We start from the raw sequence: 16,601 nt of genomic DNA on the forward strand, positions 1-16,601 counted from the left end.
TGGTATTTTTATATTTTATTTATTAGTTATATTCGGTAGCCTAACAAAAATGGTTTAACTCACTAAAAATTATGGCTGCATTAAGTGAAAGCTATTTGTTTCACCCCACCACAAAGGTAATTAGCAGGCTATTTAGACAGTGCAGAGTAGCAACAAAGTATCTTTATGATACAATTTAAACCATATATTGGAAGCGATGGGAAGAATATAGTTTTATAGTTGCAAAGCTGACTTAAAAGTTGTATTTAAGCTCAAACACGACGGAAGGCAGAGAACCAGGATCCCATTATCAGAGATGGCCGCAGGCACTGTTACTGTCCATTTGCTCCAACGCAGCTCTGAGCATTCAGCACTTCCGCAGGGTTACAAACACAGCAGCATCCACCTACCCCCTCATACATTATCCATGCTAATTTCATGTCTAAACCCCAAACCACTAATGCCATTTCTACTCCGAAAAGGAAAAGAAGCAAAAGATCATAGCCTGGTCACAGCTGATACTGTAACAGCTGCGTAAAAATTTTCCAGCAGATGGGTTACGTGACGCTATCCATGATGACAGACGTAATAACACAAAGCTGAAGTAAGTGTTTGGTAAAATAAAAGCTAGTAGTGCATCTATCGGTTTGGGTGGTCAGACTGAAGACTTGCAGGAAAAAGTGCAGATCAGATTCACTGGTAAAATAAGATACACAATGTGATATTTGACAAGTGCAACAAGTACTGATGCTGCACTCACAAGACCCAAATTCTATAAAGGTTACACATATAGGGAAGCATTATTCAAGGAAGTAAATGATGCGTGAAAAGAACATATATTGTTTGATGAGAAAAGATTGCTTTTCTTAGCTGACTGCAAAATACAAGTGATTTAAGTACAGCAGTTGAGCAAAGTAACTTCTTTCTTCTTGGTGCTTGAATAGTAAATCAATTGCTACATGTTCAGTTCCTACACTTAAGAGCTGACGGTTGATAAATTTCTTTATTCAATTCCTCTTGCTTTCAATTCTGATCGAACTCGCCGCAGATAATCAGGATCAGGGTAACCAAAACTAGGAGAAGAAGAAAAGAATTGTTTGGGCTACTTCTGCAATGAAGCACTTCACAGTTCTACAGAACCTTCTCATCAAAATCTCTTAAAACACTTTACAAATTGTATGCACTTGCTTTTTTACTCTATAAAGCCAATAGACCCTATTTTACAGGTCAGAGAGGTGGTACAGACAGGGTAAAGCTAAAAACTTACAAAAAGCAGCTGCTGAATTTGGTTGTCCAAACTGACTCTAAGAACTTGATTTTCAAAGCTGCCTGCTGTCTCACTTGAAAGTGATAGGGCGCTTGGGTATGCATCTTTCTACAAATCAGACCTGAAGCGTATCCAAGCAGGCATTCAAAACACGAATATAATGGCACCTCTGGATTTTAAGTAGCGCATCACCAAAAGTGTGTATGAAGCAAGTGATAACTAGGGAAAGCATTTGAGCAGAGTGGGAGATAAAGTAAAACCAATACTTTCTGCTCTTGTATGATCCTAGTCCAGGAAGGAGGATCTAGACACCAATCTTTAGAGCTTGCAGGAAGACACCTGCCCCTGAGAGGCTGCAATAACCTTGAAAGGACTGTTCCAAGCCTCCCTCTGGTCTCTGTAAGATTTTTTCCAGGAGCCATACAGTTTACTGATATAATCTGCAGTTAATCATATCTTTAAGAAAGGTCAATTGTATGTGTATCAAGGGGTGGGACGTAGTGATCCTGACCGAAAGGCCATTATACATTGAGGAATTAGAGATTCACGTAACAGTTAACCTGGGCGGACCCAGGCCTGTGCGGTGCTGTGCTGCACTGTGCTGCACATGTGGCGTGACCTTCAGGCCTGTGTTGTGCTGTGCACATCCTGTGGCTGCATGACAGACTCAGCCAGCTCACTTTAAGAGAGGTGCTGTGGGCAGCTCCCACTCAGTACTGGCCATTACACCACCTGCATGTCCTTGCCATTATCTAGAAGTGCAGCAAGTCCTCAAGAAGTGCTGAATAGAGTTGTCTTCAACTAAAAAAATCCTGTAATAGCTCGAACAACCAATATAGGGTAACCCTTTCGATGGACAGGCTTGGCATGGTGTCCCATGCTCTGGTCAGAGGCCCACTGAATGCTGCACAACTCGGGGTTCCTAGCATCTAAAAGGACATAACCGTATCTATACTACAACCTCTTTCTCCTTGCTGTTAGCTCTAATAAGTAGAATTTCAAATCATATTTTACAGAGTCTGAGTGCCGTCTTTACCGGGATCATAATGGACCGGCACCTCCTGGTGCAAAACAGCAGGTAACGGAAGAGGCTGAGATCAGGAGTCCAACCTTAGCTGCTATGAAGAGCTTGCTGTCCTGTCCTGTACCAGAAGTAGTTTCTCATCAGAGTAGCTATTGACTGAATAGATACTTTACACAACTCACTGGTTGAATGAGTGGCCTGAGGGGCAACAAAAGACTAAGCTCATCCTTGTTCCAACTGTCCAACTGGCGAAGGCAATTCAAGTCTGGATCCATAGAGCATTCCACAATCGTTTTGTTAGTGACAAACCAGGACAGATTCTTCAGATTTGCCAATGGCTTGCACTGCTATAAAAAATCTGAAAGCTCTCATGTGGAAAATATTCAGAGTAGCCTTCCTGCCACATCTGAGTAGCAATAAAATTACATAAAGAGAATGCTACTTACTAGGTAGACCCTCCAGTCATGGAAGTTTTGTGGTGAATATCATTCCATGTGATAACACCTTTTGCACCAGTAGTACGTGACTGCCCCACTGTGAAAATCAGTTTTTGGTTAAAGGCTCTTTTGAGGAGCTGCAGAATTTCTTGCCCTTCCTTATTATTAGGTAAATACGCTGTTCGAGAAGTTGCACAATAAGGTTTCCCTGGGTTTGGATGGTTGCTCTGTTTTGTAGAAAAACAAAACAAAAACACATCGTGTATCATAAACGCTTTGAAAGTGTAAAAATCATACGTCCCTGCTTTTGCAATACTTTTTATCCTGTCTTTGATTCAGAAGGACACAGCATGACTGATGACTGATTTTGAGGTGTTTTTTTCTCATTAGACAATTTCTTTCATGTAAGTTTCATTCACATTTCTTGTCATCACTCATGCATCCATTGTTAAATGTTTTTTCCTCTTTGCTCTCTCCAATGCATGTCACCCCACCCCTGACTTTTTCATTTATCCCATTTTCAGTCCTAGTCGTGACTCTAAGCACATAACATAAGCTGATTTCTCACCTGGAAAGCTTACAAGCCAGCCCGCTATTCATTTTTGTCCACTGGTGTCAGCAGCTAGGAGAATGCCTCAGAGGATCCTCATTATACTCACAAAATTTTGTTTACATTATATCACTCCATAGATTTCAGTTCAGTTATTCCCCATGTACAAATTAAAGACAGGTAGCTCTCTCCTGGTGCATATAAAAAGAAGGGCTACCATTTGACTACTTAATTCCTACTATATTACTTAATAGCACCCAAAAATACTGAATTAAATACTTGCAGATTTGTACAGAACAAAGAAATGTCTCTCCTGGACATGCATTAAAATGATGGAAAAATAGTTAATTTTATCTTCAATGGTTGGTTTTGTTGTGGGAAAAATATCTTTTATGAATCTTTAAATATACTTACAGTTTGAATACCACCGTGCATACTATATGTAATCTCAATAGTATCACAATTGGGATAACCAGGGAGAGTAACAGGTATCTTTCTAGTTGACATTGTTCCCTCTGGTTGGTCTCCTTTCACGGGTCCATAGATGGTATTACAAACAGGACAAGTTTGCTTATAAGTCATGGCCTGCTCGATGCAACTTTTGCAAAACGCATGATTGCACTTTCTCAGTATTTGTTTATTATTAATTCTCTCCATGCAAATCGGACACACATCTTTGTCGTCTTCTTCTGTCTTTGCCTTAGACTGTTCTTTGGAAGAAAGACTATTCTTTTGCCTGCCATTGTATTTCTTCTCAGATGCTCCTGAAGCTTCTTGATAGCTGAGATGAGAGGACAATGGTGTCCTATTTTTAGTTTGTGTTGAGTCTTCAATGTTAAGAAGGTTCGTAATGTGCTTTTCAGCAGCATAAAGATGGTTTGGTAAACCACTTAAGATGAACTTGTCTTCCTCCTTCTTAAGTTTTACATGCAGATCTTCCAATTGTTTTCCATTAAGTAGTGTATTTAATCTTTTCTTCTGATCTTCTGAAAGCTTCGAGCTGATGAGTTTTTCTGTTAACATTGCAGAGGCATTCTGAAATGCATTGATGAAACTTTCAGTAGCATGTGAGGACATATCAGAAGTTTCGATCCTGGGCCTAAATATTATGAGCGTCTTCTGGCCATACGAACTGTCTTTCTTTTCTATTACCGTATCAAATTTGTCTTTAATGTCTTCAATTTCTTTGATTAATATTTTTTCCAACAATTTAAACACAGAAGCATCAACTTCAATTCCATTCCTGTATTGGTACAGTCCAGATGATATTTTCATATTCTTTCCAGCTTGGTGGTTCTCACCTTCCTCTGCTAGAAAATTTTTGGCAGCTAAAATCTCACTCGCTGGACCACGGAGTAGCAATTGATTCCCTTCCTTTTTGGCAAGAAGATTACTAAACCTAGCATTTAACTTCGTTATTGTCTCATTTAATGTGTAACTGTTTGTTACGAGAATTTTTTCCTGTTTCAGACCTTCTACACTTTTCTGAAAAGTTGTGATAAAAAAATCATTAGCTCTTTGTATCGATGCAGGACTTTGATCAGAAGTGAAGCATACTGATGTGGTTCCATTGGAATGATCTTTACTTCTTATACTCACTCCAAAACGTTCACGTAGTACTTTGATTTGTTCTTTGCAGGTATGACTGAAATATTCATAGAGAGCTGACAGAACTGTAAGCTTATTCATTTCTTCAGTATTCAGACAATTTTCATCTTTCAAACCATTCTTACTTTCAGAATGTGAAAAATCATGGTTTGGGTCATTGCCTGCAAGGATATCCTTAAAGTAGTGATAAGCTTTTTCAATATCTGTAAAATCTCCCGTCAATTTCTCAGAGCCATCAATATCAGGATTTCCTTCTCTTTTTAAATTTGGACATATAATGGTAATTTTCTCCCTTTGCTGTTCAGTGAACATACTGGTATTCAAAGTTGCAGATACTGTAAGAAATATCTAAAGAGAAGACAAGAAGGTATCAACAGTTGTTTTTTCTAAGGTTCTCTGCTTGCTGTTTCTATATTTTGAGTAAGGAAAAGCTCTGTACATCTCAGTAGGGTCAGATTACTACAGACACATTTGCACACAGTGTTTCTTTTATGTCATGTAAACTGACATTACACACACGTAAGTAAAGCAATCTGCTTCTAAGTCAGCAGCAAAAATGAAATTTGTTAATGTCATCAGCATTTCAGGAACAAAGACAGTAACTTTGCTACTTAGTTTGAGACTGTGACCAGTAGCCTCTGCTCCTGACCTCTGGTAATATGGTTAGCATAACTAATGCTGTTTTGTAAGGCAAACAGCCATTCTCTGAGACCGAGCTGGTCACGTATTAGTCCCTTTTCCCCTCATTATCAGGCCCTGAAGGTCCTGCACACCAAGTAGACGAAACAAACAGATTTCTTCTTCCCCTCCCTATTGTCCTCAAGGTTCTTGGGCACCAGGCTGCCTACTCCCCTCCTTACCGGCCTTGAAGGTCCCAGGCACCCCGCCAACCAGGTGGTGATGACCCCGTCACAGAACAGGGAAGTGTAACAGCACACAGAGCACTGTATATAAAATCAAGCAGTTACAAGTCCTAAGTGGGAACTTGGACCACAACTGCTGCTGGACAGTGAGACCCGTGATCCTCCAGTGGCCAGGGACGCCTCCACCGTTGTCTGCTTCCTCCAGAGACTGAGTGAATGACTTGTATTCTTTTATGTGTTTTTCGAGTCTAGATTATGATTTTTATATCGATATGCAAGCCAAGTATTAAGATTTGACCCGATCTACAGAGGGTCCAGGTGATTAGAAACCATAAGCTAAGCTGTGCTATAAAATTCCGTGCTCCACTACTTATAAAATTGTACTACACTGATTCTGCTTGTAGAAATTCTGTGCTATTCTGATCATTAATTCTACACTATGCTAATCATAAAATCCTGTTAAAAAAAAAAAAGCTTTAATTGTAACTACAACTTAGTGCCATCATCATTCTGCCAAGGATCCCCAAAAGAACCTGTCTGTCTCTGTCTTGGATGACAGAGACACAACATGTTTTAACAGCACATGTAAGTTATATTACGTTGTCCTTTAATTATATTAGACTTTCTCGTTTTCTCTACTACCTTTCTTTAAAAACTTCCCAAAAGTCATGCTTTAGTAACTCAGGATTAAGGCAGAAAACAGGATTCTGAAAAATAATAACAAACATGTTCACATCTCTACTTTGCACAGACAGAAGGATGGGGAAATTTGCAGTATACTGCTACAGATGTCAAATAACCAATATGTTAGCACATGCTATACCTCAAAAGCTACATCTATGTTACTATGCAAAACAGAGTAAACCCTCTGGGCCAGGTATCAGTGTCTTGGTAGAGCCACATCATGTAACGTAGCCTGGCCCTACTCCATATCCCTAACACACAGTTGATCTTTTCTTCTCTGCATAACTTTTAGTTCAAAGTGTCTGAAATAATGTTTGTTGTGCTACATCCCATCAGAGCAGATTTTTTTAACACTGAAGTAAGGGATGGAAGTAATTAGGGCTGTCTGAAGGTGCAAAACATGCTGAAATAGTGTTAGAGGTCTGTGTAGCAGGAAGGGATTCAAATCTCATACAATTTTTCCACTTGCTTCCACCAAGCAGTCCTTGGTGCATACTATCCCCCAAGACCTGCCAGGGTGCCGCTTTGGGGAATAGAGGTTGGCACGTGCCAAAGCCACGCTGGAGAACATGTTGGCTGTTAACATGTGTGGATGACCTGTGGTCCAGCACTCAAAAGTTGCTCCCTGCCCCCATTTTATTGACTAAGATAATGTAACTGACATTTGCTTGCCATGAAATATTGAAGTGCAACATAAAGCAACGCAAAGGACTCATGGAACTACAAGCGAGGCAGGTCATGTCACTGCTTGTTACTGCTCTTCCTGATGTACCTTTTTGGTAATGACTTCTTTTGTCCTGTCTCCGTGGCCTTTGGCTGCCTGCTGCTCCTGCTGAGGTGGGGAAGAGCTGGAAGGGACGAAGTAGCTGGGGGAGGCCTGCTCTGTAAACTGGCTCTTGCTCAGGTCCCCTTCTGGCTGGATGACTATCTTCAGGCGTCTGCCACCGATTTCCAAGACATGATCCGTGCGGGATTCCACACTCTTCTTATCTGCAGTAATTTGGGGACAGGAAGATAAGGCTGATAAAGTTACCTGAAAACTTGATGGCTACAAGTGGCCACAGAGATCACCTGCCCTTTGCCCGCCCATGCACCGCCCAGGGGCACAAGATGGTGCCCTCGGCGGCCATTTCCCGCCCCCTCAAACGACTGCGGGACCTGAGTGCGAACAGCCCCCCCGGGGCGGCTGGGGCTCAATCGCCCCCTCATCCCTTCAGTGCCGGCGGCGGGGGCATGCCGAGCCGCGGGCCCCGCCGCCTGCAGAGCCGCACCGCCCGCTCCAGCCCCTCTCCCCCACCCCCTTACCTCGCTCCTGCTGGAAGTGCACCCAGTAGCTGCCGGGCTCGGAGCCCGCCCGCACCTCGCACTCGCCGCCCCCCGACCGCTTCCCTGACTGGAAGTAGCTCTGGAGCTTGAGCATCGGCTTCTCGCCGGCATCTGGCGTCGGGCAGAGCCGCACCAGCAGCGGCGACGCCGCCATGATGCATGCCGCTGCCCGCTTTCGCTTTCGTTTCTCTCTCCGCCGCTCGGGGCCGCGGTTCCCCGCCCCGGGTCTCGCTCCAGCTCTCGGCGCTGAGGGGGAGGCGGCCGCGCCGTGCAGCGCCGATTAATGGGGATCCTCCAGGTAACAGAGCGGGGCTGGGGTGGAGGGCCCGAGGGGTCGGGGCTGGCGCCTGCCCCCCGCCGCGGGGCGACCCTCCGCTGGGCAGCAGCTCCCTCACGGGCCCGGGGAGCTGAGGCTGGAAGTGCCCCTGTGCGACAGACCAGGACGGGCTCTCCGGGGCTTAATGCACCCCGCTGCCAACGGGTGTTGGGCACGGCGGTGGCGGGGGGGGGGGGGGGGGGGGCGGAGAAAGCGCTGTTCTCTGGCCTGGCTCTCGGGATGAGGTAAAATTTCCCGGCTTCTCGCCCCCCGCAGGTCAGCTGGAGCTAGAGGAAGCTGTGGGTAACCTCACCCGCAGTGGTCCCGGTCACCGTAATTTCAGCTCTGAATAGCATTTTAAATATTAGAAAACTTCATACAAATTTTTGAAAAGGTGGTGCTGCCGGTTTTGTTTGCAACAGAACTGCTCCTGTAAGAATGCAGCCATTGAGCAGTAACATGCATTTTCTCTTTCTTGTTTTTTTACAATAGAGTTACAGTCCAGGGACCTCAAAAGAGAAGAGTGATTTAGGTAAGCCTGTCATTTAGCCATCTGCAAAGTGTCTTCCTGTATTTAAATTGAAAATTGCCAGCTACAGCCAGCGAACTGGAAAACATTGACGTGGGATAGCCAAAAGCAACCTGAAATGTATGAATTGGACATGGTTATGAATCGACATTAATATTGATTACTTCAACAGGATTTGGTTGCATTTCTCTCTTAAAAATAAGAGCTCAGAAGTGTTTTGATGAATCAGTGTGTATACCTTATAAGTGCAAAACGTTGGACCCTTCTTACAGGCAGGTAGCATACCCTGGAGGAAAGTTTGAATAAACTCATACAAATTGTTTTACACTAATTAACATAACTGCTGCCTATAGTACTGCTGACATCTGCCAGGAGAGGGCTGTATAGCTGTAGTGATAATATAAAAACTGCCCCACTCTTTGCCATTATTTTTGTACCCTAAAAAAAGTGGTTTAAAAAGCCCTTCTGAATTCATAAGTTCCTTACAAAGAAAGAACTTGCTTGTGGGCTTGAAGTGCAGACCAAAGAAGAGCCACAGAATTAAAGACAAAGCTCAGCATAAGATCTCTGTGGCACGGTTAAATGAACGTATTGGCAAGTGTTCCTCTGCAGGTGTGGCTGTGGGTTGCTGTCTCTGCAAAGGCCTGCGGTACTCACCCTTGGACCTTGCTGGAAATCAGTAACAAAATGCTAAGAATGCCCTGGAGAGGGCAGAGGCCAGCTTCAGCCCTCTCAGCAAAACAAGTTCAGAGGGGGAGATGTGGTGTTTTTTGCTTTTACAAGCATTTTGAAGCCCTGATTATGGTGTGGCTTTTCACATTTGCTTTCTCAGCTGGAGTTTTAGTGGCAAATGCAGCACAGCATCACAGTGGCACTGCAGCCAGTTAATAAAGCCCTGAACAGCATCTGTTTCAAAGACATTCCTCTCATACTTGTCTGCTCCTTTTTCTTCCTTCTCACCATTTATACTCAGCCCATTCAGTTGTGCTGCTGCATCAGTCTTTGAGGTTGGTGCTCTAAATCAAATTAAGTTTTGTGGTGTGGCTTGGTTTTTTTTTAATTCGGATTATGTCACTGATTCGTTTAAGAATATGTCCCTGACAATGGTTGTGTCAGCCTAACAGTGGGGAGAATAAACAGTAGGAAAGAGAGAGAGAGAAGAACAAGGAGACACATCTTAACCAAGCTTCCTCCTCAGGTAAACAGTAAGGCAAACCCAAACACTCAGGTCACCACAGGCTCAGTGGTATTGTTGTTGTCATCTTTTAGTGCCTTTAGAGGAAGAACAGGGAAAGAGAAGCGATCGGCCACTTCTAAGGAGAAGGTATTTGCCCAAGGGACCTACAGGCTATATGCTGGTAATCCCTCTGCTGAGAGGACTCTGAGCAGGCTGTTTGGGGGCTCAGGGCATATTTCACCAGGTCTGACATCCGCCAGGTCACAAGAAGATAATCTGGAAGACAGACTGCTTCAGAGGAGGGTGTGTGGTCTCTCTGAGGACACTGATCAGCAGCTGGCCACTCCTGTGTCTGCCCGTGTTCAGTTACGGGAAGGGAGCTGGTTGTTGATTGGAAAGATGAAACTGAAAGTATTCACAGGCTTACAGGAAACAGTGGACAGCATAATACTGACTGTTTCTCAGAATCCAAATATGTTAAGCTGACAGAGTGCACTTGAACTTTTCGCTTTCCTGAAACTCACACTGGTGTGATTCATAAGGCATTGGAAAGAAAGAGGAGAAGGTCTTGAGGAAAGGTGGGAAAGGAGCTACTTAGATGGGGAGGTTAATTTGAACAGAATAATGAACAACACTCGAGGCCTTGGTTTCTTTGCTTAGTTGGGCTTTCTAAGCCTATGAAAAGGGGAGAGAGAAGATCAGACCATGCCAAAAGTATTGGTAAGTAATGACAGAAGGATAAAATTGAGAGCTATAAACCACACTTCTATATAAAAAGCAATGTTTTGACAGTAGTATCTTGGATTTCACTTTATATTATTCTGTATCCTAGGGCCAAGCATGGTAATGGATGAGGGCAGCTTGATAATCCCCATCAATAAAGATGCCTATGAAGTTCTTAAGAAAGGAGAGGACTGTTTAAACAATCTCATTTACAAAAAGTTTGCTTGTACGTTGACCTTCAAAAGTACAAAATGCACCGCTGAAGTATACAGGAAGAAACTAAAGCAGGGAATTGACATTTGTGTTTGTAAGGATGATCTCACAAGACACAGGGCCGATGCTTTGGTGAATGCAGCCAACGAATATCTAGATCATGTAGGAGGCCTTGCTTTAGCCCTTGTGAACGCTGGAGGGCCAGAAATAGCAGAGCAAAGCAATCTTCATATTCAAAGGTATGGAAAACTCACAGTTGGTGAAATAGCAGTAACAGGTGGAGGGATGCTTCCTTGTAAGAAAATTATTCATGCAGTTGGTCCAAGGTGGACCGTTTTTGAAAAGGAAAGATGTTGTGACCTGCTTCAGGAAGCTATCGTGAATGTTCTGAAGTACGTTAGTGCCCCAGAAAATACTATAAAGTCTGTGGCTATCCCAGCAGTGAGTTCAGGTATTTTTGGCTTCCCGCTCAGTTTGTGTGCTCAAGTGATTGTAATGGCTATAAGGGGATTTGTTGAGGCAAGTCCACCCAGCTGTCTCAGGGAAATCCGCCTGGTGAACATTTCTGAGCCTACAGTTGCAGAAATGAAGAAGGCCTGTGAAAAGTTTCTGGGTGATACCAGTTCACTTCAGGAAACTCTTTCAGCTTCACCAAGCCAGCCTTCAGCTTTCATCAAACATGGAGACATTCGCTTGCGCATCATAAGAGGACTCATTGAAGAGCAGAAGGTAAGTCCGTCCCGTAATATGTTGAACATGGAGTTGCCTCCAAGTCTTTGCAGGATTTGGAGCCCAAGAGTTCAGAACACATATTGTATTTGTCCACTAAATAGTTATCTTCTCATCCTGATGAAAATTTACAAATGGTAAATAAATTATAGTGGCAAGGAGTTTTTTTTTCTAAATGGGTATTAAACTTTAGAACATTTTTATATCTTTTTTTGTATACATGCTGTTATGGGATAATAGGAAGCAGCTAAAGATTGGATAATTAATAATAATATATCCCTATGTTAATGTTTATCTTCTTATTATAACATCATGGGAGTTCACATTTTATCATGCATTCCCTAGAAGTCTACTCTTATTTTTTGCCTTGCTTTTTTTCCTATAATTTATGTTCTCATAGGTGTCACTACTGGAGTTATTCAGCAAACTGAATAACTGAAACAGCTGAAAATAACTTATACAGATGATGTGCACCTTACCTTTAAACAGTGCATCATTTAAATTGATTCCTTTAACCTTTTAGCTAGAAAATCTGATGCAAAATACATGAGCTTAGTCATAATAATCCAACAGAGCTCTTAGACTGGAAGCTACATCACAGGAATGGCATTTGCTTTCAGCAAATACTGTATCTTAAAAAAATTCATAACTTTTATTTTAAAGAAATGTCTTAATTGAATAGAAAGTTCATTTTTTTTGAGGTGAGAGCAAAGGATCACAAAGTTGGCAGTGTGGGGAATTTTATTAACCATTTCTACAGGACTGAAAGATACCACATGCCTTCGAGACTATGAGGAAAATACGCTCCAAAGTCTTGTATTTTTAGATAATCTTCAACAATTAAAGTTAGAACGATTACTGCTGTTATCGGCATTCTGTAAACAAGTGGTTTGCGTTTTACATATTTAATTTTAAATACAGAAGACCTACTATGGGAATCTGCTGTTTCCACTGGGAATTGGAAGCGACCATAGGTTTGCAGTTCCCCTGTGTGCACTGACCCCGCTCATCTGGTGACGAGTGCTTGCTACCCTGACGCAGGGAGCATCTGCGTGGGCTGGGATAACAGACATAGCCATAGTTGTCTCCTGCTCATTGATAATTGGCTGCAGAATTCCATTTGATGAGGTGCATATGGGTCACTTCTATAGCTGCGGTAATAATTCTGTTGAATACACTGATGACTTGAACAGGTTTTATGCACACTGTTGGCTTAAAAAAAAAAAAAAGCATGCATTTACTGCCACTAGAAGGTGCGTACTTTGATGTATTCCAGCGCTGCCCTTAGTAGTAGTAAGAGAACCTTTCAAACAGCTGATCTGCTGCAGCCAGGCTTTTTTAAAGGAATTGTTTCTAGAAAGAGTGCTCTCTATTGTAGCAAAACTTGCAAATAGTAAACTTGAAGTATACTGAAACTTTGCACTCTTCTCTTCCAGACTACAGCTGTTGTTAATTCTGTGTCTGTGAATGGCGAGCCTTACTGTCTGGTTTCAAGAGGACTGCTGCAAAAAGCGGGTTCAGGTCTTCAGAATGAACTTCAGTCTTGTCTAAGACATCGTTTGTCTTATGACGAAGTCATAGTAACAAAAGGGTATAATCTGGCCTGTGAGCTTGTACTGCACATTGTATGGCAGCAATACCACCACAGGGTGTTACTGTGTGAGGTGATGATCAGTTAGATTGGATTTTAATTCATTTTCATGTTGAGTGATGTGAGGACTAAAACACTTGTTTTTCCTGCAGGAATTAAAAGCTGCAATGGCAAGATGCCTGTATTACCTTTCAGACTGGCAGTGTCCCTCAGTTTCTTTTCCAGCAAATGGGATTTGGTCGTCAGTGCTGCCTGTTGATATAGTGGCAGAGATCATGATTGGCGAGGTTTTAAATTTTGCCAGGGCACACCCTGAGAAGAAGATGGATGTGCAGTTTGTCGTATGCCCAGATGACTACGATGCCTATCAGGTAGCAAATTTGTTGTTAACTACCAATAAGGAAAACCCAGAACTGTAAAAATATTTCCATAGATGACTACAAATTAAGATAATCTGAATTCCATACTACTTATAACATTTGTGAGCAGCAGGTCCCTTCGTGAAACTATTTGTCTCATTAACAGGTATTATTAATCTTTACAAAACTTTATTTTCTCTTCACTAAAGCTGAAGTCTTCACCCTGTGGTCTGATAGCAAGGGGAGGGAGTTCTGAAATTCCTATGACTATCAGTGAATTTATAAGAAAGAGTCTACTCTTAACTCATTAGGGAATAAGCTTATTCCTCCTCAGGAAATTTTTTTTAACTATTTTTTTGGTATGAAGTTCCTAGGGCAAAACACTATCAACACATTATATGACCTAACATGATACAAGGGTTGCAAACGGACACTGGATAATTTCAACTGCAGTGTGCCATTTTCCACCTTTTGAATATTTGGTCGATGTGATTAATACACAACTGTTTTAGATAGCCATCTATTATAAAAGTACAGAGTTTGCTTTTGTTCCCATTTAACTTCAACCATCCATTCTTTCAACAGGTGCAAGAACTAGGTGGAGGGGGGTTGGAACTAGATTATCTTTAAGGTCCCTTCCAACCCAAACCATTCTATGATTCTAAGATCGGATCCACGTTCTGTAACAGTCCCATAAACTCTAAAGGAAGCTTATGACAGCTATGTGCTCATCACTTAATCCCTTGATAATCAGGGCACAGCAGAAACTCTTTTTGCTGAAAAAAGAAGGAAAGGCAATTTGCCAGATGCCAAATCCACTGCCTAGCGGAGTAGTGCTTCTCAGAGGCTTTCCATGTGTGATCATGAAGAGCAGCTTTGGGGTAAAGGCAGCGGAGCAGTCTGGGTTTTAAACCTGAGTAAGGATTCATCAGCATTAAACTGCAAGTAATGAACACCTTTATCTACTGTGGTTGCATGAATTCTGGATATGCCACAACCACAAGGAGTTGGTAAAAGGTGCCATTCAGTGTGTGAGGTGTCTTACCTTAGGAGACTTAGAAGAACAGGAATGCATTTGATATTGTCAGGAATAACATTTTAGGAAAAGCTGACAAATGTCAGCTGTTAACAATTTCAGAATTTGGGGGGGTTGTGTAACTACAGGTGTAAACTGCTTATCTAACAGAGTTTTGAAGAGAGGAATTGCATATTTGACAACAGAGATGGCAAACTGCTCCTAAACTTTTCTCTTTCAAGGTTTTCCAGGGAAAATTTTATTCAGCAGCACAGAAACTGGGAAAAAAGGAGTATTACGACAGAAGTGATCATTTGAGTAAGTAGTGAACAGAAGGGGCATTTCAAGTAAATGAACACTCCAGATTTCAGAATCTGAAATCACATTCCTTTAAAAAGAGCTTAGTATTTGCATATGTGTCTTGGGGAAAGTGGGAGGCAAAACTGTGAGTGCTTTGCATTTTTACATTCATAGGAATGGAACTGGGCAGTCCCTTATAAGATTTTCAAGCATAAAAATCATCAGTGCCTAACTTGTTGGAATTAATTTAGTGGAAGGCAAATAAATTCTGCATGTGTGTGGGTGTTTTTTTCCTGGAAACCTTACCTCCTGGTATCTAATCTCTTTTTTTTGAGCATACCAGAAGAGTAGTGTGCTTCTTGCACTGTACCTCTTGGATTACATATAGGAATTTGTGACAGAACTTGAAAGCTCTTCACTCTTCTAATGCACTTGTATAAAAAAAAAAAAAAATCTTTCCTCCAGGTACAGAGTCAGGCAGTCAAAGCATAAAAGAGACTGCAAATAATGAACCAGCTATTGAACTTAAAGGGAACACACATACAGCATTGGAAGCAGCAGAATCGTGGATCCAAAGCGTGGTACAAATTCAGGAAAGTCACCGTGCTATTATTGAAAACAACTACATTTTTAGCCTCGGTAAAAACGAGTTTGCAGAACTATCTCAAGAGTGGCATTCTAGTGTATGTGTATCAGAAGAAGTGCGAGGTGGAAAAGCAAGACTGGAATTTCAGGGCCCCCCTGATGCTTTGATTGAAGCAGTGCTCGCAACTGAAAAATTACTGCTTCGTATGCAAGAGAAGACTACAGCCAAACAAGAGGAACTGCTGTACTTAATGGGTATGTAAAGTAAATAAGTGATTAATTAAGTAAATAAGCACCTAAATAAGGTCAAGTATGAAGCAACATATATCTGTGTATTGCCGAGAGTGGACAGACGTGCATTCAGTTCACACACATACTGAGCATTGCTTAGTTATTAAGGTTATTAGGTTATTATTATTATTATTATTATTATTATTATTAGGTTACCGATATTACTGTACTTTTATCATATGAGCCCCTGAAAGAGCGTTTGTTAGCTTTGGTTACTCACTTGGCAATATTCCCAGTAGGACACAGTTTATATAGGGGCTGGCCATTGTTGTACAGCTACCTGTAACACTGGCTTCCTCCAGGACAGCTTCACTTTAAAGCCTGGCTGCTGGAGACTTACAAAATTTGCACCTGAATTAACACAAACCTTTGCTGAGCTCTTTTGCTAGCTACAGCTGGACCACTGTTGCAGGACCCATCAATGGATTTGTTCTTCAGAGCCCTTGACTTTCACTAACAGTGGATAGAATTAGTGGCATTACAAAAAGCTACCGAGTGATCCATTTTTCCTCGTGTTTGTATAGTCATTCAATATAGATACCATTATATGAAAGTTGGGCTGTGGAGAGATGTAATGAAGAAGATAGATAAATTGCTTTTCTGTGATTCTCTCTGTCTCTGGTTTCTTTAATAAATGTAGAAAAAAAAGAATAAATTAATATATATCTCTCAATCCCTCTCTATATTAGCCTCTGGCATTACTTTGGAGAGTATTTAATGTTCTTTGTTCTTACCTAAACTACCAAACTAAAGTATTGGATCCCTCCTCCTTGCCTTTGCTTCAGATATTACGATGCATGAAAATTTTACTCCCTCATTTGTATCCAGGCCAACCAGAAGCAGGTCAGCTTTCGGAAGGACACCATCACAGGACAGATATTACTAAACGCGTCCAGATTTCACTGGTGGAATCACACCTTCAGGAGTTTAAAGACAGACAGAAACAGTTTGAAAAAGCTGGGCTTTGTGTTCTCAAGGTAAAGAGGCTATTCATGGAAAAACTGAATCTCAGCTCATATATTTGAACTAACATTT

At 41.8% G+C, this 16,601-nt stretch overlaps 2 protein-coding genes across 4 annotated transcripts in view; one reads left to right on the forward strand and one right to left on the reverse strand.

Moving 5' to 3' along the window:
• Positions 1-7,970, reverse strand: DTX3L (deltex E3 ubiquitin ligase 3L). The gene is made up of 5 exons (XM_076343027.1): positions 7,718-7,970; positions 7,185-7,402; positions 3,672-5,213; positions 2,717-2,934; positions 1-1,052 (listed from the first exon to the last, which is right to left on the reverse strand). Exons 1-5 carry the CDS (start codon positions 7,890-7,892, stop codon positions 983-985), a joined length of 2,223 nt encoding a protein of 740 aa, XP_076199142.1. The 5' UTR covers positions 7,893-7,970; the 3' UTR covers positions 1-982.
• The window catches only part of PARP9 (poly(ADP-ribose) polymerase family member 9), a 19,234-nt gene continuing 10,521 nt past the window's right edge, over positions 7,889-16,601 (forward strand). For 2 of the 3 annotated variants that reach the window (XM_076343025.1, XM_076343024.1), the window contains exons 1-8: positions 7,889-8,036; positions 8,547-8,586; positions 10,593-11,425; positions 12,862-13,089; positions 13,169-13,387; positions 14,633-14,708; positions 15,156-15,530; positions 16,395-16,543. In XM_076343025.1, the coding sequence (XP_076199140.1) occupies positions 8,022-8,036; positions 8,547-8,586; positions 10,593-11,425; positions 12,862-13,089; positions 13,169-13,387; positions 14,633-14,708; positions 15,156-15,530; positions 16,395-16,543 (1,935 nt within the window). In that variant the 5' untranslated portion in view covers positions 7,889-8,021. The remainder of the gene's footprint in view (positions 8,037-8,546; positions 8,587-10,592; positions 11,426-12,861; positions 13,090-13,168; positions 13,388-14,632; positions 14,709-15,155; positions 15,531-16,394; positions 16,544-16,601) is intronic. The other variant, XM_076343026.1, reaches the window with a different exon arrangement.

The sequence above is a fragment of the Aptenodytes patagonicus genome, chromosome 6 (genome assembly GCF_965638725.1).
Source record: "Aptenodytes patagonicus chromosome 6, bAptPat1.pri.cur, whole genome shotgun sequence".
Lineage (NCBI taxonomy): Eukaryota > Metazoa > Chordata > Aves > Sphenisciformes > Spheniscidae > Aptenodytes > Aptenodytes patagonicus.